This window comes from Anolis sagrei, chromosome 3 (genome assembly GCF_037176765.1).
Source record: "Anolis sagrei isolate rAnoSag1 chromosome 3, rAnoSag1.mat, whole genome shotgun sequence".
NCBI classification, from domain to species: Eukaryota; Metazoa; Chordata; class Lepidosauria; order Squamata; family Dactyloidae; genus Anolis; species Anolis sagrei.
This window is the reverse complement of record NC_090023.1, coordinates 197410783-197436049: the sequence shown is the minus strand read 5'-3', so window position 1 is coordinate 197436049 and position 25267 is coordinate 197410783. Positions and strand designations below refer to the sequence as shown.

The 25267-nt window shown below is 39.0% G+C and overlaps 1 protein-coding gene across 2 annotated transcripts in view; it reads left to right on the top strand.

Moving 5' to 3' along the window:
* Nucleotides 1-20263, top strand: part of ZRANB1 (zinc finger RANBP2-type containing 1) — a 45597-nt gene extending 25334 nt beyond the window's left edge. For both annotated transcript variants that reach the window (XM_060768605.2, XM_060768606.2), the window contains exons 3-10: nt 2818-3005; nt 4700-4853; nt 6896-6967; nt 8223-8421; nt 9901-10021; nt 11373-11502; nt 14104-14333; nt 16400-20263. In XM_060768605.2, the coding sequence (XP_060624588.1) occupies nt 2818-3005; nt 4700-4853; nt 6896-6967; nt 8223-8421; nt 9901-10021; nt 11373-11502; nt 14104-14333; nt 16400-16618 (1313 nt within the window). In that variant the 3' untranslated portion in view covers nt 16619-20263. The remainder of the gene's footprint in view (nt 1-2817; nt 3006-4699; nt 4854-6895; nt 6968-8222; nt 8422-9900; nt 10022-11372; nt 11503-14103; nt 14334-16399) is intronic.
* Nucleotides 20264-25267: the final 5004 nt, after the last annotated feature.

The following is a 25267-nucleotide window of genomic DNA, read 5'->3' as shown; positions in this document are numbered from 1 at the left end:
CTAGGTGTCCCCTGGATGACATCCTTGCAGACGGCTAATTCTCTCAAACCAGGAGCGAGTTGCAGTCCTGGTACAAAATTTATTGTTGTTGTTGTTGTTATTATACTATTATATTATTAATAGTATCTCTCCAGCAAACAGGAACAACATTTATCTGACATCTACCAATTCCCATGGGTACCAGTTAATTGGGAATCTACTCTATTAGTTTATCTTTAGTCAATACATATATGTAAAAGAAAAACAAAATTAAAATTCCTTTTGGTTTTAGTCACAATCTAGTCCTTATGCCCCTGTGTACTTTGGTCCCAGTGCTAGACACAGAGAGGAGCAAGGGACACTTAAGGTCAAGCAGAGAGCCCTTAGAGTCTTTACAAAGTCATTCATAATTATTGAGCTGGGAAACAGGAATAACCAGTTGGATTGTCAATTTTTAAAAAATCTCATGTCCTTCTCTCGGACACTCAAAGTCATTTTTGTTGGCTTCTTTCTTCCAGTCTGGTAAGTAAAGGAAGCTATTGAAGACTAATCCCTTTCTGAGACTCTGACATGTGCAGAAATTTGGAGAATGCACAATGATTGTCTTCTCAGTGTTGGCCTGTAGTGAAGATAAAGAGATTTTTCTGAGTTTCTTAGATTTTCCACATAAATGAATAAGTGAGGTGTTTGGGAAGAGAATAGCAGTCTTTCTCACGAGAGGGTTGGGATACTTGTCATTAGCACATTGAATTAGTAGATGCTTCCAAAAGAGGGGGATCTATATGAAATTAAGGGTTTAGACTGATAATCCTATGCAGAAAGACTTAGTTATAAACATAAAACATTATGATTGTAAGCTAAAGTGAGATCATATTTAGAAAACAGTATTTTGCAGTTTTGAAAAGTTTAGTCAGAAGAGTGTCTCCCGAAAAGACAGCGGAAAGATGAACATGCTTTGAATAATTTAAGTGTCTCCAATATGAACAAAAGAACACTGTTGCAGGTTGCCACTCTTTTTTGGAAACAGTGTTGCTTCGGTTTCCTGGTTCATTTCCCCTAATCAAATAAAAATAATTGAGCATACACGTTTGTCTTTTGGAAATGAATGCCATGCTCTTTTAGTGACCTGATTTGGACAACTGGATATCAGCTGATAGATGTTTTCTGGCTGTGGTGATGATGATGTTTATGAACTGCTTTCTGCTGACTACAGGCATACCTCAGTTACCAAAGCCTATGACAAAGAAGCTTCTTTTTCCAAAGTCTTTGTATGCCACCTCACCCTACCCCACCTCGGCCCTGTTCCTTATCACTCGTCTAGCTGGAAGTTTTTTAGTTGAACACAAATTGAGAGGATTATGAAGTAAGCCTGGAAAAATACGTACCTATGATGCCAAGTTGCAGTAGTGTGTGTGTGTGTGCGTGCGTGCAGTAAATAGTACAGTAAAGCTTGAGGTGGGGATAACATTCTACTGTAGACAGTCGTATCGTAAATGAGTGTGACTACTTACCACAGCCAAGGTAAATCCCATTCTGAGCATGCAGGAGCAGTAAAAGGGTGAAAAGGAAAAAGCAAATCCCCAGCATATTTAAAAAGCAGAGAGAGCTATAGGCCATAATGAGAATAAAAAGAAAAGTGGAGGCTGATAGAGGGGGAAAAAATCTGGTTTCATTATGGAAAATCTTTCAGTTGGTGTGTAGAAAATTCAAAGTATTCTTAACATGTAAGAATATGAACGGGTGGCTTCATTCCATGTATACATATTGTTAGTTTTCAATAAAAGGTTTGCTAAAACATGTTTAACAGCATAGGAATCTATCCCTATTATTTCCATCTTTTTCCTGTCTCTCATTCCAATTTTTCTGTTAAAGTGTCCATGCACATATCTCTCTGATTAACTACAATATACCCATGTTGCACTTATAAGTAGAACGTGGTACTTTTTAAAAAGTTACTGTATCATAATTCTTAGTTTATTGAAGATGTTTCAGGGAGAAAAATCATTATGGCAAGCCTTAGGTTAAAGAACTCTAAGGACCTTGTCACACAGTCCTTTTGGCCCATGCTGTTTCGCTGGCGAATGGGAGGGTGTGCGGAATGGCTCGTGGTGTCCCGCACACCCTCCCTTCTCCCCTCACCACATGGGGGGGGGGGGGGAAACGTGCATTGCCCCACTGCCCTTTCTGTCATCACATGGGGATTTGGGGAGGAAAGTGCAGATAGCTCTGATATGAACTGACTCTTGTACACTTCTTCCCCTCATTGAATTCTGTGGCATCATGCTAGCAATGTCTGAAATGCACCCTCAAGAAAATTACAAGTCTGTCATGTGGGCTTTCACATATGTCTTCAAATGTGATATGTCTGACCAAAACCCCGGAGAGATTATTGGGAAATGTGATTCTGAAATGTATTTAATAAAAAAAAACTTCTTAGATGATCTCTTGTTAACATTAAGACATGGGGCAACAAGGGATCTTATTATTCATGGACTTGAAACCTTTGCATGTAATAATAATAATAATATATTTTATTTTTTGCCCACCTCTCCTAACGGCTCTCTCCCCCTTTTTGAACTGTAATGTGGACAAATGTTGAAAGGAACAAGACCTGCATAGATATGATCTGCACTTTCTTCCATGGATCATTTCTTAATGGATTGCCCACATTAATAGACATTATAAAATGTTCTGTAGTTGTGAGGCATATATTCATTATCAGTGCGAGTGATATGCCTACAAAGCTGTATGCCTTATGACAACTGAATGTAATACTCCTGTACCAACGCAAATCTTCAACAAAAAATAGAATTTCTCATGTGTCTTCTATGTTCCTAGGGGTGGTAGAAGGTGACCTAGCTGCTATTGAGGCATACAAATCATCAGGAGGAGATATTGCACGACAGCTAACTGCAGATGAAGTACGTTTGTTAAATCGTCCTTCTGCTTTTGATGTGGGATACACACTTGTTCATCTTGCTATACGTTTTCAAAGACAAGATATGTTAGCAGTTCTATTAACAGAGGTAAGTCTATAATTTTTACTGATCTATATTTATGGAGAGCTCTATGAATATGATTCTGTGGATAACGAAATAATTAAAAAGAGCTGTTTAATAAATAAGCTTTATTATGAAACTTTCCTTGTTTTTTTCAGTTTGATCCTTGAGATGATTTCAGAAATAGTTCTTCTATGTACGCAAAGACCTCAACAGTATAAAAGTACAAAATGTTTCTATTGTGACACAAGATTTAAATAAACAAAACAAATTAGCACTTTTTTCCCCTTAAAACCATATCTAGTATTACTATGACTGTGTAGGAGTGAATGCTCTTGGTTCATTTTTTATGTTAACCAACTCAGATACATCTACACAATTTTCGTTTGGAGTTGTTCTGATAGCTCTTTGTTCATTATGATGCTATTTTAGATACACTCTCCAAAAAACTCTGTGGCTTTCCCAAAACAGGTATCTTTAATCTGAGAACATATGTCTTAGAGTTACAGACTTATGTGACTTTCAGAAACAGTGGGATACACCAGAACACATTTATCCTACCATCCCTTGCACGAACAAATGCCAGTTTGTTTTTATTTCCTTTCATTGTGTGCCACAGAAATTTTTTTTGCACCATCACAGTGTTTCTTATGTACATCAAATGAAACAGTGCCAAATACATACATTTTAAATACAGATTGTGGAAATGTCCAAGGGGGTTGAATACTTCTGCAAGGCCCTTGATGCACTAAAAAATACCAAACGCAATGGGGAACCTTGGCACTTCTTTCTTTTCTTTCAGTGTAATGCAAGTAATGCTAGTTTGGGTCATACAGGTAAATGAATTGTGCAATGCAAGTTCTTTTGATACAGAAAGACAATGGAGTTTGATTTTTTTTTTCTGATGTGGAGATACTGTCACTCTAGAAAATATATCTATGTGAAGCAATCTCCAATATCTTGGCATGTTGAGAGCTTGATAATCAGAACTACTTCATATTGGGAACATACAAAGCCAAATATGAGAAAGATATTACTGGGAAATAAGACTGCCGATTGAAATAATTTTGTTTTTTATCTGAAGAAATTATGTCAGTCCAAATACGGTTTACAATTAAGTGGCAACTATTTTTATGAACTTTTTCTTTGGATTGCTGTGACATTTAAAAATTAGGACTAAATGTCAACCATTTACAATAGTCTCGCTTATGCAGCCTTCGCTCATCCAAAATTCTGTATTATCCACTCCAGTCTGCATCCCGCCCGGATCCACAGCTGTTTCAATACATTGCAATGTTTGGGTGCTAAATTAGTAAATACAATAATTGCTACATAACATTACTGTGTATTGAACTGCTTTTTCTGTCAATTTGTTATAAAACATGATTTTTTGATGCTTGATTTGTAAAATTATTATGTAATTTGCCGTTTAATTCCTTAATCCCTTTTTATTATCTAACATTTTCGCTTATCCAACATTCTGCTGGCCTGTTTATGTTGGATAAGCAAGACTACTGTACTTCAAGTCCAGATAGAGTCTGTTTAGCAGGAACTGGAATCAAAGTGTTCCTATTTCAAGTAAAAAAATCTAAAAAATGCAAGATGTCAGTTCTTTCTTGATGCTGTCATTGCTTTAAGAAAAAACACATTCTTGGGTGTTTAATATGTGTGATTCTTTCTTTCTTTCTTAAGCAAGAAAAATAATAAATTCTCTCTTGCAGGTATCCCAGCATGCAGCCAAGTGCATTCCAGCAATGGTGTGCCCAGAGCTTACTGAACAAATCCGGCGTGAAATTGCTGCTTCTCTTCATCAGCGGAAGGGAGATTTTGCTTGCTATTTCCTAACTGATCTTGTAACATTTACGTTACCTGCAGGTAATAGTGAAAGCTTCTTTCTCTGTTAACTTGTCCTTGATCAGTTTGAATGATATAAGATTTCCACCTCGTGTCTTCTGACTCTTCTTGCTACAGAATGTACAATTTGGGTTTTCAATTTTCAGAGATCTTCAGAATCACCAGGAAATGTAGGTAGAAAGACTGTCCCCACAATTCCATGTTAACATTGAAATTAGTTTGAGATTTCTGTGCTTTCCTTATTTTTCTTGTCTATATTTTAGTACAGTACTGGAGTTAACTGCTTTATTCGTAACACTTGTAATAGAAATGGTTAGAGGCTGATTCTAATTCTGACAGCCTACATTTGCTGGAGATCATTGTTTGTAGAATAGTTATGTACTTGCTTATGGCTGAGTTCCATTATTGCTCTTTGTAAAGAAATCATGGTGTCCTGAGCAGTGTCCAGATGCGATTGCATAAAGAGTGAGTGGTTGGTTGTTTCTTAATGCCTAGATCAGGGGTTCTCAAACTAAGGCTCGAGGGCCGGATGTGGCCCTCCCAGGTCATTTACCTGGCCCTCACTCAGGGTCAACCTAAGTCTGAAAGTACACAACAACAACAACAATCCTATTTCATCAGCCAAAAGCAGGCCCACATTTCCCATTGAAATACTAATAAGTTAATATTTGTTTAAATTGTTCTTCATTTTAATTATTATATTGTTTTTAAGTGGGTTTTTTGCACTACAAATAAGATATGTGCAGTGTGCGTAGGAATACATTCATTTTTTTCTAATTATAATCTGACCCTCCAATAGTTTGAGAAAATGTGACCTGACCCTCTATTTAAAAAGTTTGAGGACCCCTGCCCTAGACTATAGGCCGTCTTTATACAAACAAATAAATACAATACAATACAATACTGCAACAGTATAAAACTACTACATAAAACGTTTGCCACACAGACCTTGCCTATTAAATTCTATAACATTAAAATACACTATAGCGCCTCAAATATAAATAACAATATTAAAATTTAGTTTAGATAAAATTATGTTAGCTGAGAGTATCCCCTATTTCAGTCATCCATAATATTAGCAATACATTTAGCCTGAATTTTATTGCTGCCAGGGTGAAAAGAGAAACCATGCGAATTACCACAGAATTTGTATCACATAGGAGATTCAAAATATTTTCTGACAAATTATTGGAATGTATTAGACAGAATAGATCCCAAAAATGTGGATCTTTGTTCTGGATATTGTGTACAAAAGAGCAAAGAATGTGGCAAATCCTCAATGTCTTGGACCCCACAAATACACAAACGAGTGTAGGTACAAGGTGTTTAAAAAAGATGAACCATTTTAGAAAATGGGGAAATAATTGATCAAACTAAACTGTCCTTAGCCATTTGTAAATGAATCTTGTGTTTCAGATGATATAGTATGTAATACACTAGTTATATGAATATTCAAGACAACTAGCATAGTGAATTTTTGTTTTGGAGGGTTTTTTGGACCTTACAGAACTAAAAATGAGCAAACCTGTGAAAAAAGCCTCTTAATTAGGAATTATGGGCAGAGACCAAAGTAACTATTTATAATTGCATGCAGAAGAATGTGCAATACCGTTCATATTGTGTGCTTGATTAGAAGCTGATTAATCCTGTCTTTTACCGGTGTATCTTGCTCTGATACATCGAAAAAAGTGTTTAACAGTGTATTCCTACATATGCTTCATTGGAAATACATCCCAGTGTATTCAGTAGGATTTGATTGCTGGTGTGACTCTTAAGATTGCATTTGAAATGTAAGAAGTCAACCTTCAACCTAAGGGATTGTAGGACAATGCCTCACCGTATGACAACCGCATTAATGCCTTTTTTGTGGCAGCATGTCAGGCTATTTTGTGCATATCACCTTGACATAGACTACTTTCTGTATGGAGCACTCACTGTGTAATCATCAATCTCCTAATGATTGTCATAGCTTGTGAAGCAGCCCTCAAATTGCTGGAATATGATGAATGGTACACTTAAGCCATTTGTCATATACAGATTTGTGAAATGTCTTGTCTTTGCAGATATTGAAGACCTGCCACCAACAGTTCAAGAGAAACTATTTGATGAAGTACTTGATAGGGATGTTCAGAAAGGTAAATATGGAACACTGCTTATGCTGCATGGTTATTACTAATTACTTTTGCCTAAGATCTGTTGAATATTGATGAACCAGGGAATAGAACTATATACATAATCAAGGACGAATTGAACATAATAATATAGTATATTCATTGATGCCTGTTCTTTGTTATCATGGTAAAATCTATCTTGGACGTAGGATCTAAGGACATTTTATATAAACCTTCACATGTGTGGCATTATATTCTGCTAAAATTGTTCAAAATATTTGAGAATTTTAAATCCATGCTGGTGATCTGAACCCTTGCAGAATTCGTTTGCCCATATGTTGAGATTGTATCATTGTAGGAATTTTTGAAGATGTATTATAGAACAGGTGCCACTTTCGCATCTCTTTAATAAGTCTGATCTTTAGAGTTGGTTAAGGTAGCGTTTATAGGCTTTTTAATTCACAAGTCTAGTTTTTTGACATCTGCTTGATGTTACCTCCTTGCGTTACATGCATCATACCTTTTAATATTTTTAAGTAAAACTTCTTGCTTTGATACACCGGAAAAAGTGTTCAACAGTGTATTGCTACATATGATTCATTGGAAATAAGTCCCAGTGATTTCAATTGGATTTGATTGCCAGTGTGATTCTAAGATTGCATTTGAAATGTAAGAAGTCAACCTAAGCTGTGTATTGTAGCACTGAAGCATAGTTAAAATTCATATAAATTACAAGGCATGCACCTGGAAGTTCACCACTGTTATTGATTTGTATGGTTACATTTTGGAATTAAGGGTGCCCTGTTGGCACAGCAGTTAAACAACTAAGCTGCTGAACTTGCTGGCCGAAAGTTTAGCAGTTTGAATCCGGGGAGCAGGGTGAACTCCCATTGTTAGCCCCAGCTTCTGCCAACCTAGCAGTTCAAAAATAGGAAAATGTGAGTAGATCAGTAGGTACCGCTTCTGCGGGAAGGTAATGGTACTCCATTCAGTCATGGTGGTCACATGACATTGGAGGTGTTTATGGACAACGCCAACTCTTCGGTTTAGAAATGGAGATGAGGACCACCCCCCGGAGTCGGACACGAGTAGACTTAATGTCAGGAAACCTTTACCTTTACTATCTTAGAATTATTGCATGAGATTAACTGATGTGGAATTACCATGTAATGTTAAAAATAGCAGTGTTTCAGTAGGTTAATATATATTAATATATTGAAATATGATATATTTCAATTGGAGTTCAGATAACTATGATTATATTTTTTATGTCCTCTAGAACTAGAAGAAGAATCTCCCATTATAAACTGGTCACTGGAACTGGGTACGCGTTTAGACAGTAGACTTTATGCACTTTGGAATCGGACTGCAGGGGACTGCCTGCTTGATTCAGTACTACAAGCTACCTGGGGCATTTATGACAAAGATTCGGTGCTACGTAAAGCTCTTCATGACAGTTTACATGATTGTTCCCATTGGTAAGCAGAAATGCTTTAGAAGTAAACATTCACACTTATAGTAATCCCCAAATATGGTGATTTTATATTTTAGTTTCTTAGAACAAAAATGAATCATATCTTGTGTCATTATTTCATTTTTAAAAATCCAAAAGCTTCTGTGAAAGATTTCAATTACCTGGTATTCTGTTGTTCCCTGAAGACGTAAGGATGTTGCATTCTTACTCAACTATCTTGCAGTTAATAAAACTGTTCTGCCTCATTTTATAACACAAAAGTATTTGTTATGCATCTTCAAGTTGTGTTTGACAAGATTTATTCAGAGTTTTTGCTTTGCCTTCCTCTGTTGCTGAGAAAATTTGACATGCCCAAAGTCACCTAATGGGTTTCCATGACTGGGAAGGGATTTGAATCCTGATCTCCAGAATTCAACACTCAAACCACAATACCACACAAATTTTACATTATGCTACTATACATATATGCTCAAATAGTTTGGCTTGCTTTTAAAATTGAGTTTGTATGGAGCAGTAAACAAAATAACCACAACTCTTTATGTTTTTATGGGTTTGGAAAAAATCACTGATTCTTGATGTCATTCCCCTAGTTCACAGCTGACAGGCTGTTTTTTCCTCCCAGTCCTACAGTTTCATGTTTAATTTTGTTGGGCAGTGGACATGTAGCCATTAAACTGCTTTTAAAATTTCTAAAGTTCTGACAGGTGACCTTATCCTCCCTCTTCAAAGCTGAAATTATCATTTTAAGAGCAGTGAGAAGAACAGACCAACAATTAGTTTCTTAAGTGGGTGGTAGTCTTTCATATGTTTAACTTGTTAAGGTTCAGAAACAGAGTCCCTAAACATTTAAGATGGAGACTGTACACACATCAATTTTCAAACAGTACCCCTAAAAGTAGTTATCATATATATTCAAGTATAAGCCAAGTTTTTCATCACATTTTAATGCTGAAAAAGCCCCCCTCGAGGTATACTCGAGTGAAGGTCCTGACGGTAAGGCATTGGGCTGAAAGAAGCCCTTTGCAGGGCTTTTTCCAGTCGCACGCCTCCTTCCATTTCAGCAATATCTGGGTTGCTGTGCCAAGAAGAGAGGAGAAGCTGCATGTCTCAATTAATGTAATTTTATTAGTATATATTTTTTATTTTGAAATTTCCCAGTAGTGGCTGCATTTCACACCCTAGGCTTATACTCGAGTCAATAAGTTTCCCCAGTTTTTTGTGGTAAAATTAGGTGCCTCAGCTTATATTCGGATTGGCTTATACGCGAATATACATGGTACTAAAAGACACTAAGCAGCACTTAACTTTGAGTGTTCACATTGACCACATCTCTTGTTGTAAAATACTTTATTAAAATGGGTAGAACATTACTTCAGTATGAGGAAAAAAATCTGCCAAGTCCTCCTTTATGTGGTATTGAAATGTGATTTTGGATTATGAAAAAAACAACCCTTCAGTCTTTGACTTTGTGTACTGTTTGTAGGTTTTATACACGATGGAAAGAGTGGGAGTCTTGGTACTCTCAAAGCTTTGGTTTACACTTCTCATTGAGAGAAGAGCAATGGCAGGAGGACTGGGCATTTATACTTTCTCTTGCCAGTCAGGTAAGCCGCTGTAAATCATAAATATGGGAAAGACAAAATTTGTTGTGAAGGTTATTTGTATGGGCTGTCCTTCTGGGTGCCCCCGGTACATTTTTAGATTAGCTTCTGAAAGATTAAATGATTTATTTACTTGATCTCTAATATTATGACTATCGTTTTTAAATTGATCATAGAATTTTAAATACCATGAGCACAAACCAGTCAGTATAAATCAGCCTTAAGAGTGATCTAAGTTTTCTCATTCTTTATTTATCCCCCAATGAAACTGATAGGTCTTGAAAATAAATTTAAAAGTTGGGCTTAATCGAACCCGGGGTGCAATTCATTCCGTACATTAAAATACAAAAGTCCATATGATATATGTTCTCTCTTTATGTAAGAGTATGTCTCAGTGAATTTGATGGGAAATGGTTCTGAGTACATTTGCATATTGATTACTTCCCAATTTGCGTAACATGCAATCTTTTTTACTTTTGAGAACCTGCAAATATAATTCTTGAAACCGTGTTGTGTGTAGCCATTTGTGGTTGAGTGTCACACCTGAAAAGGACAAATCCATTGGTGACACACTCAGCTTCATTCAATCACATTCCATTTTTTTCCTCATGTGGCTGCCCATTTTGTTCTGTTCTTATCTTCCACTGGTAAGAAAAGCAAAGGGTGTTCTAAGGAAGAGCTCATTCAAAGCTCTAAGAGCATCTTGAGGTATCTGGAAAAGACCAAAGTCAGAGCAGTGCCGACCCCCAGCTTAAGAGCAGTCTCCTCAAGCGGTGCCCTGCCTCTTCTCTAAGTGGTAGGGTTGTCCCTGTTGGGACACTACATGCCCTATTTGTGCTTTAATTCAGTATAGCCTGCTCAGAGCAGTGTTATAGTAGTCTTGTGCCTTTGTAACATTCCTTGTTGCTTCATGATGGGTGAGTAGTCAACTACAAGAATGTGTAACCAATTCCCTTTAGCTGTGCTCAAATTACAGTAGTGTCAGAGGAAAGCCAAATCCTTGGGGCCTTCTGTTACTTTGACTGCTATTTCAAGAAATATATGCAGAAATCATGATTTTAATTGAAATTAGGCAAATTTAGCAGATTAAACAAGGCAATTTCAATAAGGCTATTCTATTCTCTCTCATGGAACTATCAACACAAAATTATATTAGTCTATATCAGGTTGGGGTGATTCTTCTTTTCCAGATACAAATATTTTTTGAATTTTTATTTGTAAACTTTGGTAAGTATTGCCATGGAATTTTAGTTGTATTAAAACCACTGAATAATAATAATAATAATAATAATAATAATAATACAATTAATATCTGCTTCATCTGATAGTTGGTAATTTTCTTTCTTTGATACAGCCTGGAGCGAGTTTGGAACAGACACACATTTTTGTACTTGCACATATTCTTAGAAGACCAATTATAGTTTATGGAGTAAAATATTATAAGAGTTTCAGGGGAGAAACTTTAGGGTATACCCGTTTTCAAGGTAAGTATGACAAAATAAAGACGAGATTTTAAACTTTAAGTTTTGAGGAGAGTTATTGTACAAGATGGTAGTTTGAAGAAGTACCAGTATATGTATGTACACTTATGTACTTAAGTTTTAGCTGCCATGTTCAACAGTTAGTTTTCCATCTCCTGTGTTTTGTTGAAATATTATATCTGCTCTTTTTAATGTAGTGAAGAATCAGAAGAGAGCTTGATGTGAAGCATATTGCATTACAAGCAGTCCTTGATTTACGAACATTCAACTTCTAGTTAAGAATGGGAGTGAGACAACAGGAATAAGAGAAATCCATCCCTAGGAAGGGAAATTCACTCCTGGAAGAGATGTGGGGAAAAGGTGTCTCCACTGAAGGTTTCTCACTAATCCTTGTTTCCACAACAAGCCATTTTTTTTCAAAATCCAATGATCACAGGGACAGAAAGTGAAGTAAAATGTTCTGAAGAGGGGCATAGATAACATAACAAACACCACAGGGGGTTAACCCTTCCCTGTGCCATCCAAAGCTAAAATATATATATATATATTGGGTAGAGTTACTTATTTACCCTATATATACCCTGCCTATCTTGAGGGGACTCAAGGTGCTTTACATATAGGCAACCATTCAATGCCTTAAAACAACATATAATTAAATAACACTTAACATTTAAAAACATTACATTCAATATTAAAACCTCATTATCCATAATCATAATCCGGTGCAATTCCAATAGTCATAGCACATATTCCATATCTCTTATTGCACTACAGTTACTCTTCGTAGGCTTGATCCCAGAGCCACGTTTTCACTTTCCTTCTGAAGGCCAGGAGGGAGTGGGCTGATCTAATGTTACTGGGGAGGGAATTCCACAACCGAGGGGCTACTACTGAGAAAGCCCTGTCTCTCGTCCCCACCAGTCACACCTGTGAAGGAGCAGAACCTGACAGCAGGGCCTCACCAGACAATCTTAACTTCTGAGATGGTTCATAGGGGGGGATATGTATGGACAGGTGAGCTGGGCCAGGACCGTTTAGGGCTTTATAGGCTAATGCCAGCATTTTGAATTGTGCTCGGTAGCACACTGGCAGTCAGTGGAGTTGGCGTAACGGGGGTTGTATGCTGCCTGTATGTCACTGTGGTGAGCAGTCTGGCTGCCACCCATTGGACCATTTGGAGCTTCCGAACAGTCTTCAAAGGCAACCCTACGTAGAGCATGTTGCAGTTGTCTATTCAGGATGTAACCAGAGCTTGGACTACCGTGGCCAAATCTGACTTCCCAAGGTACAAGCGCAGCTGGTGCACAAGTTTAAATTATGCAAATTCTTCCTTAGCCACTGCTGAAACCTGGGGTTCCAGACTCAGCAATGAGTCCAGGAGAACTCCCAGACTGCGAACCTGCATCTTCCAAGGGAGTGTAACCTTATCCAACACATGCTGTAACCCCTATGCCCTGTTCAGCCTTACGACTGAAGAACCAGGAGTACCTCTGTCTTGTCTAGATTCAGTTTCAATTTGTTCGTCCTCATCCAGACCATCACAGCTGCCAAGCACCAGTTCAGGACCTGAACAGCCTCCTTAGCAGTAGGTGGAAAGTAGTAGTCGAGTTGAATGCCATCTGTGTACTTAAAATGTACCTGTTCCAATTTACAAACAAATTCACCTTCAGAACAGACCTACAGAACCTGTCTTGTTCGTAACTTAAGGACTGCCTGTATTCCAAATTTTGTATCTTTTAAACACTCTAGTATCATATCTGGAATATAAAGTGTACAGTAAAGCCAGTTTTGATGTGAGCACAGCTTGACTGTAGTGTTCACAGTACCATATTTTTTAACTGCTGGGTGGTTAAATACACTGACAGGTATATATCTTTGAGAATACAAAATAGTGCTCATTGGTTTCAAAAGATCCATTGGTTTTTTGTTGGTTGAGAGGCATGCAGAAAGTGTTCAGATACTTTGGATGCAGTTTCACTATGGAGGGTTGCTATGTTACATATAAACTTGGATTACTCACTGCTATTTTTAAACTCTCTCAAGGCAGGGCACGTTCCTGGCTTAGTTGTTCTGCTGAAGTCTCTGTGAATAACTTCTGATGTTTCTGCGAGGGCTGGCCAATTCAATTATATGTAATGAAAGGCTATGGGGACTGGGTTGATTGGCACTAAACCAAATAAGACTTTATTCTATTTGTTTAACCATATAGGACATTTGATATTTTAAGATGGTACCCAGGCCTTTATATGGTGGGAAAGGAAGGCATGTGTAAAATGCTTGGATCACTTGCCTGTCTCTGTTGCCATTTAACTAGGAATTATTCCTGGTGCCCATGGCACTATAAGTCTCTTTGATTTCAGATTTTAGCAAGAGGGTGTTTGTTGTGTGGCTAGCAAATGCCATCAGGATAAAATTACAGCATTTTATATACACTAATAAAAGAAGAGTTTAGCCTCCTATGTGATGTAGATATTTTCTTGCTTCATAAAGTATATTGAGATACTCATTTAATGTTCTACTTTGACATTAAAATTTTAATTAAAAATATTTTGTGCCCAGATTTTTTGGTGATTTACACTTTTGACTGTTCCCTTTTATTTCTAGGTGTCTATTTGCCTTTATTATGGGAACAGAGTTTTTGTTGGAAAAGCCCTATTGCTCTGGGCTACACGAGGGGCCACTTCTCTGCTTTGGTTGCCATGGAAAATGATGGCTATGGCAATCGAGGTGCTGGTGCTAACTTGAATACTGATGATGATGTTACTATTACTTTTTTACCATTGGTTGACAGTGAAAGGAAGCTGCTACACATTCACTTCCTGTCTGCTCAAGAGGTAAGAAAAAAAAAAACCTAAACAGTTCAGATGGAGTTAAATAAGCTCCAGAGACATTATATCAGTTAAATGAAAGCCTAAACTGAGAATGTATATATTATAAAGTCATTGTACAGGTTATTCTGCAGAACAATTTGAAAGTCAGTAATAGAGAGCAGAGGAGGGTGGGTGAGATGGGTTGTGAGCTGAATAACTATGGTCGCTTCACTGTTCCAATTTATTCCGACATGGCTGCTAGAATTGTGTGTTAAGCAGGTATAGTAGTAAAGCTTCTGAGAAAGTTCTGGCAGCCACAAATAATTGTCAAAACAATGAGATCCTAAGTTGAGTTTTTCTAGAAAATTGTTAACTAGACATTTGAAAGTAGAATATATATATAAAGTAGAATATATATATAAAGTAGAATATATATATATAAAGGGTTACAAGACCTCCAATAACATTGAGCCATCATTAAAGGAGTGCAAAAACTACAATGACAGATGAAGTGGAAAGAATGGATCCTTGTTACTGGTGAATTTTTTGGTAAACAACTACTGGCAGAACAGACTTTCTAAACCACTAAAATTTCTATGTTCAGAAAACTCAGATCTGTTAATTATTTTATATTATATTTACAGAAAGCTTTCAGAGCACTGTTTTTAATAAGTTATATAGAATTTGGTTAAGCTAGATCAGTTAGAATTTTGAATTGTTGAAGGCTTTCATGGCCGGAATCACTGGGTTGTTGTGAGTTTTCTGGGCTGTATGGCCATGTTCCAGAAGCATTCTTTCCTGACGTTTTGCCTGCATCTATGGCTGGCATCCTCAGAGGTTGTGAGGTTGTCAGACTACACAGAGAAGACATTGAAATCTACAAGCATGTGGACAATTTCAACAGAAAGGAAGAAACCATGAAAATGAATAAAATATGACTACCAGCATTTAAAAACTCTAAAATCATAACAGTAAATAAAGAATGACGCTAAAAAACAGGGGAATCAGGGGACCTCCCAGCAAAGGATTCCCCCTGGCCGTAAGAAGCCAGACCTTGAAACTGCTAGGCCATTAAATGCTAACCAAGGTGGCCAATTGAAACATTCACACCCTTGGACATTCCACAGATATGTAAACCCAATTTTCTTAGTTTCCAGCAAACGGAGGATGCCTGCCATAGAGGCAGCCAAAACGTCAGGAGAGAATGCTTCTGGAACATGGCCATACAGCCCGGAAAACTCACAACAATCCAGTTAGAATTTTATTGGGGTGTTATTCCTAATATAGGCAGTCCCCTGGTTATGAACAAGATAGGTTCTGTAGCTTTGTTCTTAAGTTGAATTTCTATGTAAGTCGGAACAGATACATTTTTTAAGTATAGCCCCAGCCAATTTTTGTTTTGGATAGCATAGGGAATGGTTAGTACTCCTGTAACCTTTGTTTTACTGTCTGTGTCCCTGTTTAGACAATTGGATTTTGAAATTGGCTTGTGGAAACAAGGCTTGATGATAAAGCTTCAGCTGAGATACCTTTTTCTCGTGGTAACTCTTACAGCAGTGGTTCTCTACCTGTGGGCCCCCAGATGTTTTGGCCTTCAACTCCCAGAAATCATAACAACTGGTTAACTGGCTGGGATTTCTGGGAGTTGTTGGCCAAATCACCTGGGGACCCACAGGTTGAGAACCACAGCCTTACAGGGATAGATTTCTCTATCTAGGAGTCTTATTGTAGGTTGGATGTTTGTACATTGTGGGCTGCCTGTACAGCTAGTCCCCCACATTTGTGGTTTGACTTTTAAATGTTTGATTAAAATCTTGGTCCTCCAGTAGGACTCTAGGTCCTCCAGTGTGCATAGAGGTGTGCTGGAGGACTTATAAGATTCCTAGGAAGGTATTGTTTCAAGTAACTCAAAAAGCATATTTTTTATTTGTAGTTTTTCACTTTTGTGGGGGTCCGTTGCCATTGGCTCAGCGAACATGGAAGGCTGACTGTACAATACAAAAATCACTTGACACCAGCCCCTTTTAAAGCTGTGAACTGATTTGAACAGACGCATGTCCTAAATGTATGTGTATGTTTTCCCCCTGAAGATTGGTAATGAGGAGCAGCAGGAGAGGCTGCTCAGGGAGTGGCTGGACTGTTGCGTGACGGAGGGTGGAGTCCTAGTTGCTATGCAGAAAAGCTGTCGGCGGCGCAACCACCCTTTGGTAACGCAGATGGTAGAGAAATGGCTTGACCGTTATAGACAAATCCGCCCCTGCACATCCCTTTCAGATGGAGAAGAAGATGAAGACGACGATGATGAATGACGAAATTGAGATACCTGGCTGCATATAACGTGTGGTGACAACCCCAGCACTTGGGGTGCAGTCTAGCAAATTGTTACAAGATGACCCAGTTATAGCGGGACGAATCCTGCACAGGATTTTTAATCAGCATGGGGAGAATTCAGAAGCTCTTCGGCTGTGTGAAGACAGCTATGTCGATTGGACTACCGTTTGTTTAAAAAAAAAAGCAAGGAAAAAGAAAACAAAGCCCTACTTTTATTACCAGGACAGAAAGCATTTTTCTTTCCAATTGTACATCTGCCTATAAATGTACCGCATGTGGTTGTGTAATAGGAAAAAGTATTACCAGCATCTTACAATTATTGGAGAAATTTGTTTTGAATAAGGGCACTTAAAAAGCACATCATAGATGAGTATCTGTTCCTTTTTCTTTTCTTTTTTGGCTTACAGTAAAACTTGGTTATTCTGCGTCACTTTTTAAAGCATCCTGACACACCTCCGTCAACGTTAATTTCATATAAAATCTTGCTAATGCCCAAGTCAGATCATGTGGCTTTTTTTGTTGGTGGTGCCATATATCCAGAATAAGTTAGAAAATATAAACAAATTTACTGTTTTATTGAGATTTGAATTAATGTTGTGCCCACAATAATAAAATGATATATTAAAGGGAAAAAACTATGGAAGGGATGATGAATTTTGATTTTGTTTTCTGTAAAGGCTTCTCTGCTGTCCATTAATATTTTGTATCATTTCTTTTGGGTAGTTTTACCCCTTCCAGTCTACTTAAAATAGTCAAAGAAGTACTGTTCCAGAGAACTATTATGCTAAACAATTGTGTGGCGTTTGCTAAACTGAACTAAAAAAATGCATTTTATTCAAACCCGGTATTGCTGTGAGTTGTACAATAGAGATTAATATTAAATCAAGCCTCTCCCCATGCCAGTTAAAATAGCCTCCATCGAGGAGCTCTCCTTGGTCATTAAACTCGAGTGAGAAAGCACTTTGGCCGTTTTCCTTAAAAGCCTTCCTTTTGAAGTTTGTTTTAAGTACTGTATATTATCTTTTCTTGATATGTAAACTTTGGAATTTTTTGCATGTTGATTGTGGCCACATTTGAATATGTAAGTTTCCTGAAAGTATACATTCAGAATATATTCTCCAGTAGAAAAAAATCTTTTTATTATACTTGATAACTTTAGCCATGCTATCTTGAATGGGTATAGCCTATCCAAAACCTCACTTTAAAAAACACTAAAGGTTGAATAGTTTTGTAAGCGGATCCTGATAAGCACTTTTTGAAGACTAATGATGGTGGAAATGATGACAAGGAATATCTAGTGAAATGGATTTCCTTGTTTAGGAATCTGGACAGTTATACATGCAGTTACACATACATATTTTTACAGTTGTAAAAAAACAAAAAAACAAACACAACATCCCTGGAACTCATCAGAATTTGCTGCTTTTCTAAATGTGGCTTAGTGTTGAAAGCAAAACCTAAAAATAAATCCTAGTGACAGATCTCCACTGAAATTTCATTAAGGTACTAACACAGAAGAAATGCATTAATATCGCCTTTCCCCACTTCTGACACAAGCATATCGTGTGCGTGTATATGTGTGTATTTTGTCGTGGGTTCTCTCAATGCATGCATACATTATTAAATACCAATGCATGTTTACCTGTGATGGGTTAAACTTCCTAAGCAGTAGAATAATTGGGTTTCTCTTCCAGATTCTGCTTTAATGTACACTCCTAATTTTTTCTAAATACAGGCATAAAGTTAGTACCTTACGTTTTTGCCTACCTTACATACTTCACAGTAAAGTTCCCACATGCCTGGACCAGTAAAGTAAGCTAGATGATTGTGATTGTGGGAGGAGGTAGTTACTTGAAATGATGCAACTTTTGCACCCCAAGTCTGAGTCACAGTTTACCTTAAATTGCTGTTTCCAGCAAGATACACCTGTTTTACTTTGATTAGTGTGATCATAGTAGGTGAAAATGACTAAATTAGTAGCCATGTTATCCCACTGCAGTATCAAACCCTTTAAAATATTATCGAATGAAAGCAGTTGCTTTTTTTTGGCAAGGATAAAGATAAGTCTGAACTTTTATTGTCTCATATCCCCACGTCCTACAAGACGCCATCATAACCATCTAAATCACTTCTGAGTCTCGGTGCATCCGTGAGGTGGTTTTATAGATTGTACTAGCAGCTGTTCTAGCTCCGGAAAGCACATACCAAGTAAATTTGTAATTGTGCCTTGAACACGGTTTGCGGTTATGCAAGACCCTCTCACCTGATAAGTCTTTGTGTCGGAAAACAAGACTTGGTCACATTTTGAATTATGGTTGTGTCGTAAAAGTTGTACCACTGTTTTGAAAACCAAAGGGTAAGGTCTAGTTTTAGTTGATTTTCCATAGCAATGTGTGGTGTTTCAATAGAAAACTTACAATTATAGAGGTTAGGCAATCTGCCTTTCTGGCGGAAAAAGAGTTGTTGGGTTTTGAATACTTGAATGGTTTTATTCCCAAGTGTCCAGAATTCTGTTAGTGTCACACACAGGTGTAAATAAGACTTCTGCCTGTGTATTTAACTCTCCTAGTTGGTGCAGAGGGAAGCATTTGTTATCTCCCCTTTTTGCTGTTTAATAGCTGGCGGAGAGCAAGGGGTATCGGAGACGTGTTTGGCTATGTTCTTACATCCAGAACAAAATCTTCATCTGGGACTTTCTCTAAGCTCTTCTGAAGATCCCAGAGGTTTATGCCATTGTACATCTAGCTATCATGTGTGCCCTGCTTTCCACTGGCCATCAAATTGGACAGAGAGGAGAAGGCACGGAGGTACTGTGGAGAGATACATATTGTTTCTCCTGGACAGGGATTTCAGTTACGTATTCTGATGCAGGAAATTGACCGGGGAAATAGTTTGGTTCTATCTAGTTCTGGCTTTAAATTCTACAACCTCTTTAGAAGAGAAGTACACCAATGATGGTTTGACAAAGCTTTGTTCTACTGCAGTGGACCTGTGCTTTCTGAATCACTCATAGACACACATATATGTACCATTTCCTAAATGATTTATATATTTCTTATTTGAAGATTGCTTTCAAAGCTACAGCATTTCTATGAAGTTGGATTAAAAACCTCCTTGAGGGGTAGGATCTATTTTTAAGCAGGGAATTTTTCTTCGAGTTAGTACCTGGAAGTCATATGGCATTAACAGCCTCCAAGCAGCCAAATTTTGGGCCGGAAGTTCCTAGCACATTCATGGGTGGTAGAAGAACCTGCCTCAAAGTTATTCTGTTAGAAAGTCTCCATTTTCATCAACATTAATTATGCCTATCTGGAATGCCACTGCCTGGTTTAAGAACAAAATCCCAATAGTATCAGCTTCTAAAAGTCACTAATGCCAGTGTAAATGTTCTATTATTTCACCTTCATTTGTGTGGCTTTCTAAATGTTCTCTGTAACTCACCAATGTTCCTCCACCCGATTGCTCTATACTGGTGTCTATGGTAAGTTATTCATAATTGCAGTGTTAGATCATTGACACAGCTATGAAGTTGACTCCCTTGAATATGTTCAAAGCTGGTAATGTGCTTTTCCATTAATTTAAAACAAAACAAATACAAGTTTTGTACCAATGGTTGGCTTTGATTTCTGTCTCAATGCATTGTTTTGTGTCTGCTCTTCCCTCTACTTCAACCTCCACAATAGACCTGCACAACTTGGCAGTCGGTAGGGGCCAAAAATAAAGTAGGCTAAACTTCTGTGGGCTGCAGGTAGCACCTCACCAAACTAAAACTCCCAGGATTCCATAGCATTGAGTTGAACTGATGCCAAACCACTTTATTTCTGTATTGTCGAAGGCTTTCATGGCTGGAATCACTGGGTTGCTGTAGGTTTTTAGGGCTGTATGGCCTTGTTCTAGAAACGCTCTTTACTGATGTTTAGCCTACATCTATGGCAGGCATCCTCAGAGGTTGTGAGGTCTCACAACCTCTGAGGATGCCTGCCAGAGGTTCAGGTGAAACCTCAGGAAAGAATGCTTCTAGAACATGGCCATACAGCCCAAAAAACCTACAACAACCCTGCATTATTTCTAATGTGCCTTTTGACACTGAAATGGGAGAACCTGATCACATTATGGATTCCTATTTGAGCGGGCCCTGGTAAACTCACTTTTGGAATATAACTCCCAAATTGCTCCATCCAGCAAGATAAGTATCATGATGCCTTGGGGATTCTAGGAATTGTAGTTCAAAAGTGATTTTTACAAGCTCTGTAGGTCAGAAGAAATCAGACATCTCTCTGCCCAGCAGGTGGCACATAACTTACTAGCTGATGGGGTCTGCAGTGCCTCAGTTTGAGGATTTGAAAGGGGACAGAAGCTCGCATGCTTTATTGGTTTACTCCAGAAGTGTTTTATCAGCTGGTTTATTTCCTGGGGCAGAAAAAGAGTCTGTTCGCATGCGGTCCTGTTGCCACCAGCCCAAAAAAGGTGTCTCTTCTCCAGCAAGCACTTGTTACACCATTACTTTTTTTTACATCTTCTACATATTTTTTGTGGGCTGTCCAAAATCCTTTGGTATGTGGGCCATATGTTGTACAGGTGTGCTCTAGAATTTAATAGTTTCTTGTTAACCAACTCCCTTTAAAAGAACTGAAAAGTTAAAACTAATGGTATACTTATATAATTTGAATTCTTTGGAACTGGGTTGTGAGTTTGGGTTTCAGATAAAACTCCCCTTATACATTCCCCCCCCCCCCCCCCGAACATGTTGTTCCCATAGTCATACACATGCAGTTAAAACAGGAAAGAAGAGCTGAATTCTTACTGCTGCTTTGCTGAGTTTTCCAAAAGTTGTGGTCTGGGGAGAAAGTTTTTATTAGTGCCAAACACATATCTTCACCATCTTGACTGTAGTCCGGGGAGAGTGTGGATGAGATCCCTCTATCAGCTCCAGCTCCCTGTTGCAGGGACATGAGAGAATCCTCCCACAAGGATGCTACAACATAAAACCATCCAGGCGTCCCCTGGGCAATGTCCTTGCAGACGGCCAATTCTCTCTCACCAGAAGCAACTTGCAGTTTCTCAAGTCACTCCTGACACACGCACACACAAAGTACCCCTGTAAAATGGCACTACCTAAAAGAATACTCCACCTTGTGCAACTGTGGAGCAGAACAGACAACTCCGCATCTGTATGCTTGTCTGCAATGTCCTGCCTCATGTACAGAGAAAAGAGATGTTTGAGGCTACGGACAAGTCTGTTGCCCGTTTTTGGTCAAAAGATATTTAGCTGCTTGTGGTCCTTCTATTTTTATCAGTTTTTAAGTAATGTATGCAATGCTTTTTATACAAAATAAGTACCCCTATATAATTGGGGTGTGTGTAGGTGGTTTGAGACTGAGGTGACTTGATAAAGGCTCCCGATTATGTATTAGTGACTGCAGTAGACTTTTGTGATTAGAGGCATAGAATCCCAGCAAAAGTAGGGAAAACATGAATCTCTAATAAGTTTATATTAGAGTAACTCTATGGAAGTTGACAATGAGAGTTATACTGGAGGATCTAGAAATTCCTAGAGGGACTATATTAAATCTACAAAGATTAAAGATGCAAATGTGAACGGCTGATAGTACAAAGAATTTGAACTGCATACTTGATCTTACCAAAGTAAGTAACTATCGGAAGCAATGCCAGCCTTTTGTGGGTCTCAAAGTCCACTTTGCATTCAATAGGAGGTTTTCTTGCTGCTTTCCAACTCTTCATGTGGATTAAGAGATTTAACATTCAAATAAAAGGAAATTCTTCCAATACATTTTAAATTTGATTGTAATGAGGGGAAGAACATGAACATGGAAGATTGGAACTGTCCCCCTCTTCTGTGTAGGGTTCAGAAAGGTGCCAGTGTTTCGGCACCTTTTGTGTCTCTGTTGTGAGGAGTTTGACTAAAACTGTTCAAATCCTTCAGTTTTAACTAACTGAAATCCTTTATGTACATTTTTAGAGCAGATTAGTGAGTATAGAAATATCAATTTTTTCTCCACTTTGACTTTCCAACCACTCAGCGGAATTACTGTCGTTTCCTCAGCTCACAGACATGACTTCAAAATATGTTCTTATTCTTTAAAGCAGTGTTTCTCAACCTTCCTAATTCCGTGACCCCTTAATACAGTTCCTCATATTGTGGTGACCCCCAACCATAAAATTATATTCATTGCTACTTCATAACTGTAAATATGCTACTGTTCTGAATTGTAATGTAAATATCCAATATGCAGGATGTATTTTCATTCACTGAACCAAATTTGGCACAAATACCCGATAGGCCCAAATTTGAATACTGGTGGGGTTGGGGGGTGATTGATTTTGTCATTTGGGAGTTGTAGATGCTGGGATATATAGTTAACTTACAACCACAGAGCATTTTAAACTCCACCAACAATGGAATTGAACCAAACTTGGCACACAGAACTCCCATGACCAACAGAAAATACTGGGTTTGGTGGGCATTGACCTTGAGTTTTGGAGTTGTAGTTCACCTACATCCAGAGAGCACTGTGGACTCAAAACAATGATGCATCTGGACCAAATTTGGTACAAATATTCAATATGCCCAAATGTGAACACTGGTGGAGTTTAGGGAAAATATACCTTGACATTTGGGAGTTGTAGTTACTGAGATTTTTAGTTTATCTGCAATCAAAGAGTATGCTGAACCGCACCAATGATAGAATTGAGGCAAACTTCCCACACTGAACCTCCATACCTTGAAGGCACTAGCTGGCGCAAGCCTCCATCCTTATGCACTCCCCCTTACCTGCACCATGCTGCCATGTGCTGAGCACGCCTGCTCCTCCCTCCCTGCTTGGAGTCTCAGAAACAGCCCTCCCATTGGCTGAGAGGCCGGCCAATCATAGTGGAGGGGGGCTTTTGGTGGGAGGATTTGCCACAAAGGAAGAGCAGGACAGGAGGAGAGATTTTCAACTTTCTCTGACAAAGGGGTTCCTAAGACCATCAGAAATATACCGTATATACTTGAGTGTAAGCCGACCTGAATATAAGCCGAAGCACCTAATTTTACTGGGAAAACATTGAGTATAAGCTGAGGGTGAATGCAGCAGCTACTGGTAAAAATAGATACCAATAAAACTACATTAATTGAGGCATCAGAAGCTTAAATGCTTCTGAATATTTGCATAAAACTGAAATTTAAGATAAGACTGTTAAACTCTGATTAAATCATTATTCTAACTTTCTTCAGTGTAAATGTGGATACATATCCTTCCAATAATCGCCATAGTTTATTTTAACTATAGATTTTGGGGAAAAGGCTGTGTGTATATGAATAAGGAAAAGTGGGAAAGACTGACACCGAGAGAGGAGGAGAGGAAGGTGTGCACTGCGTGAGAGAGGGGGAGAGGAAGGAGAGCTGGGTTGCTGTGTGGAGGGGTGAGGGTTTTGGAAGGAAGGCATGGGCTGAAAGAAGCCCTTCTTTCAGCCCCATGCCTTTCCGCCAGGACCCTCAACCAAATATAAGCTGAGGGGCCTTTTTCAGCCTTAAAAAAGGCTGAAATACTAAGTTTATACTCGAGCATACAGTGCTCCCTCACTTATCGCGGGTGTTAAGTTCCAGGACCACCTGCAATAAGTGAAATTCTGCATATCAGGGATGCTCCCCTCCTCTCACACTCACTCTCACTCACTCAATCGGCTCCGCTTCTTCCCTCCGGGGGTGGCTCTTCTTTCCTCCATGCCCACTATCTTCCTCCTCCTCTGCACCTCCCTTCCGGCCGAGGTTCCATAGCTATTGCTGCTCCAGAACCAGCAGATGAGGCACCTCGCTGCTAGGCCCCTGCAATGCCTTTGCAGCCTCCTCAATCACTCCAGAAGTGAATAGTCCCAGCGGAGGAGGCATCGCTTCTGGAGAGATTGAGGAGGCGGCGGAGGCATCGTGGGGCCCAAGCAGCGGCAAGAGGCCCGGGCGGTGATGAGGTGCCTTCTTCGCCGCTTCTGGAGCAGCAGCAGTCGTGGTGCCCGGGCTGGGCATGTTGGCGGGAAGGGAGGCGCCGAGGAGGAGGAAGATAAAGAGGACGAAGAGGGAAGAAGAGCTGCCCCCGAAGGAAGGAAGAAGAGCTGATTGAGTGAGAGTGAGTGAGGGAGAGGCACCTCATTTGGGGAGGCGGCGGAGGCATCGTGGGGTCCAAGCAATGGCAAGAGGCCCAGACAGGGATGAGGTGTCTCCCTTCCCCTCTCTCTCACTCAATTGGCAGTAAGGGAGGCGTCGAGGAGGAGAAAAGGAAAAAGGGCAAAGAGGCTGAGCCTATGGCGCTACTGCTTCCGCCACTGCCAGCCTGGCCTTGCGAGGTCTCCCAGATCTGCATCCAGAGCACAGTGGCGGGGCCTTTCTGCTCCGTGTTCCCCCGCTACTTGGACTGTACATTTTAAATTCATTTTTTTAAAAACTGTGAAACAGTGAGTCCATGAAAAGCGAACCGCAAAGTAGCGAGGGAACACTGTATACAGTATGTTTTCTGATGGTCTTTGCTGACCCCTCTGAAACCTCCTCACAACCTCCAGGGTTCCCAACCCCCAGGTTGAGAAACACTGCTGTATAGGCTATAGGCTCAATAACATTGAGGGCCTGGTCCAGA